Raw genomic sequence first — 1,225 nt, 5'->3', positions numbered from 1 at the left:
CTGCCCGCTCGGGTCTGCAAAGCCGCCGCCGGCGTCTCCTCTCTCTCTTTCAGCGGTGTGGGCCTGGCTTTCCTGTTCTCCTGGCTCCTCATTCTCCTGGTTTTTGCCACCTTCCTGGTTGGGGGCAACATCCAGACGCTGGTTTGCAGGAACTGGGTCAACCAGGAGATTTATAAGGTGGGTGGCCACGCACCCACCCATCACCCCATACATCTCTGCTTGCGTGCACCAAAATGCATCCAAACACTCTGTGTCCTCCCCCTAAACCTGTCTGGAAAAGCCCCATCCTAAACCAGAAGATTAAGTTTAGGATTAGGTCATTGAATTTGCATCAGCAGCAGGGAATTGCCCTTGTGCTGTTAATTCACTTGGGGCTATGATGCTCCTACCAGTAGGACCCTTGTCCTCCAGTTCTTGGGGATCCCTCCGGTGCTCGGGGCCAGTGGCACGCTGCAATGGGGCTGAGAGGGGTTGGGAACGGGATCAGGACTCGTCCTGTGGCTGTGCACACACAGGCAGGTCCCTGAACGGGACTGTCTGCTGCTTTCCCTCCAAACGCTGCCTGGAGATGCTCTGCAGTGGAGATCGTACAAATAAAGGCAAGACTAGCTCTGGCTGGGATGGGGTACCCCAGGACACACCTGTGAGGGCAGAGCACTCCCAAAATCATTGCTGGGAATGCCTGCACCTGACCCTCTTTTTCCTCCTGTTTGGCTCAGTTCATCGACACGCCCGGGAACCTGCCTCCATCCATGAACCTCACCCGCCAGCTCAACCTCAGGAGGGACTCCAACCTCAGCACCACGTACCGGTGGGTGCTGCAGGAGCCCACCTCTGGCCTTGTACATCGGAGGGCTAATTTGGGGTCACACTGCTGATGTCCCTTTGCCTTCCAGGGAGTGCAAGAGCGGCGCGGGGCTGTGGGAGGTGCTGCAGCTTGACAGGTCCTATGACCTGGATGAGCATCTGAAAACCCCCAAGGTGAGAGCTGGCTCCAGCCAGAGCTTCTGGTAATGGCACAGGGATGTACAAGCTTTACTGGGGTTACTGGGATGGAGGTACCTGGCCCCATCCCTGCAGCATCCCCCCGCCTCGACCCTGCAGTACACAGCTGATTTCCAAAAACGCCTGGGCGACTTCACGGCACGCTTGGGTGATGTGCGGCTCCTCCGCAGCGAGGGCAGGCAGGACCTGGAGACCTTCATCCGCAGTGGTGTGGATGAGG

The 1,225-nt window shown here is 58.0% G+C and overlaps 1 protein-coding gene across 1 annotated transcript in view; it reads left to right on the top strand.

Annotated features, from left to right (window-relative positions):
• Positions 1 to 53: 53 nt before the first annotated feature.
• PROM2 (prominin 2) overlaps positions 54 to 1,225 on the top strand; it is a gene marked incomplete at its 5' end in the record, with an annotated part of 3,362 nt that continues 2,190 nt past the window's right edge. The window contains 3 exons of the mRNA XM_009705865.1: positions 54 to 177; positions 720 to 811; positions 897 to 981. Of these exons, the coding sequence (XP_009704167.1) occupies positions 54 to 177; positions 720 to 811; positions 897 to 981 (301 nt within the window). The remainder of the gene's footprint in view (positions 178 to 719; positions 812 to 896; positions 982 to 1,225) is intronic.

The sequence above is a fragment of the Cariama cristata genome, unplaced genomic scaffold, assembly GCF_000690535.1.
Source record: "Cariama cristata isolate BGI_N322 unplaced genomic scaffold, ASM69053v1 scaffold34778, whole genome shotgun sequence".
In the NCBI taxonomy this organism is placed as follows: Eukaryota; Metazoa; Chordata; class Aves; order Cariamiformes; family Cariamidae; genus Cariama; species Cariama cristata.
Note: the sequence above shows the minus strand (reverse complement) of the source record. Positions and strands in the feature narration are given on the sequence as shown.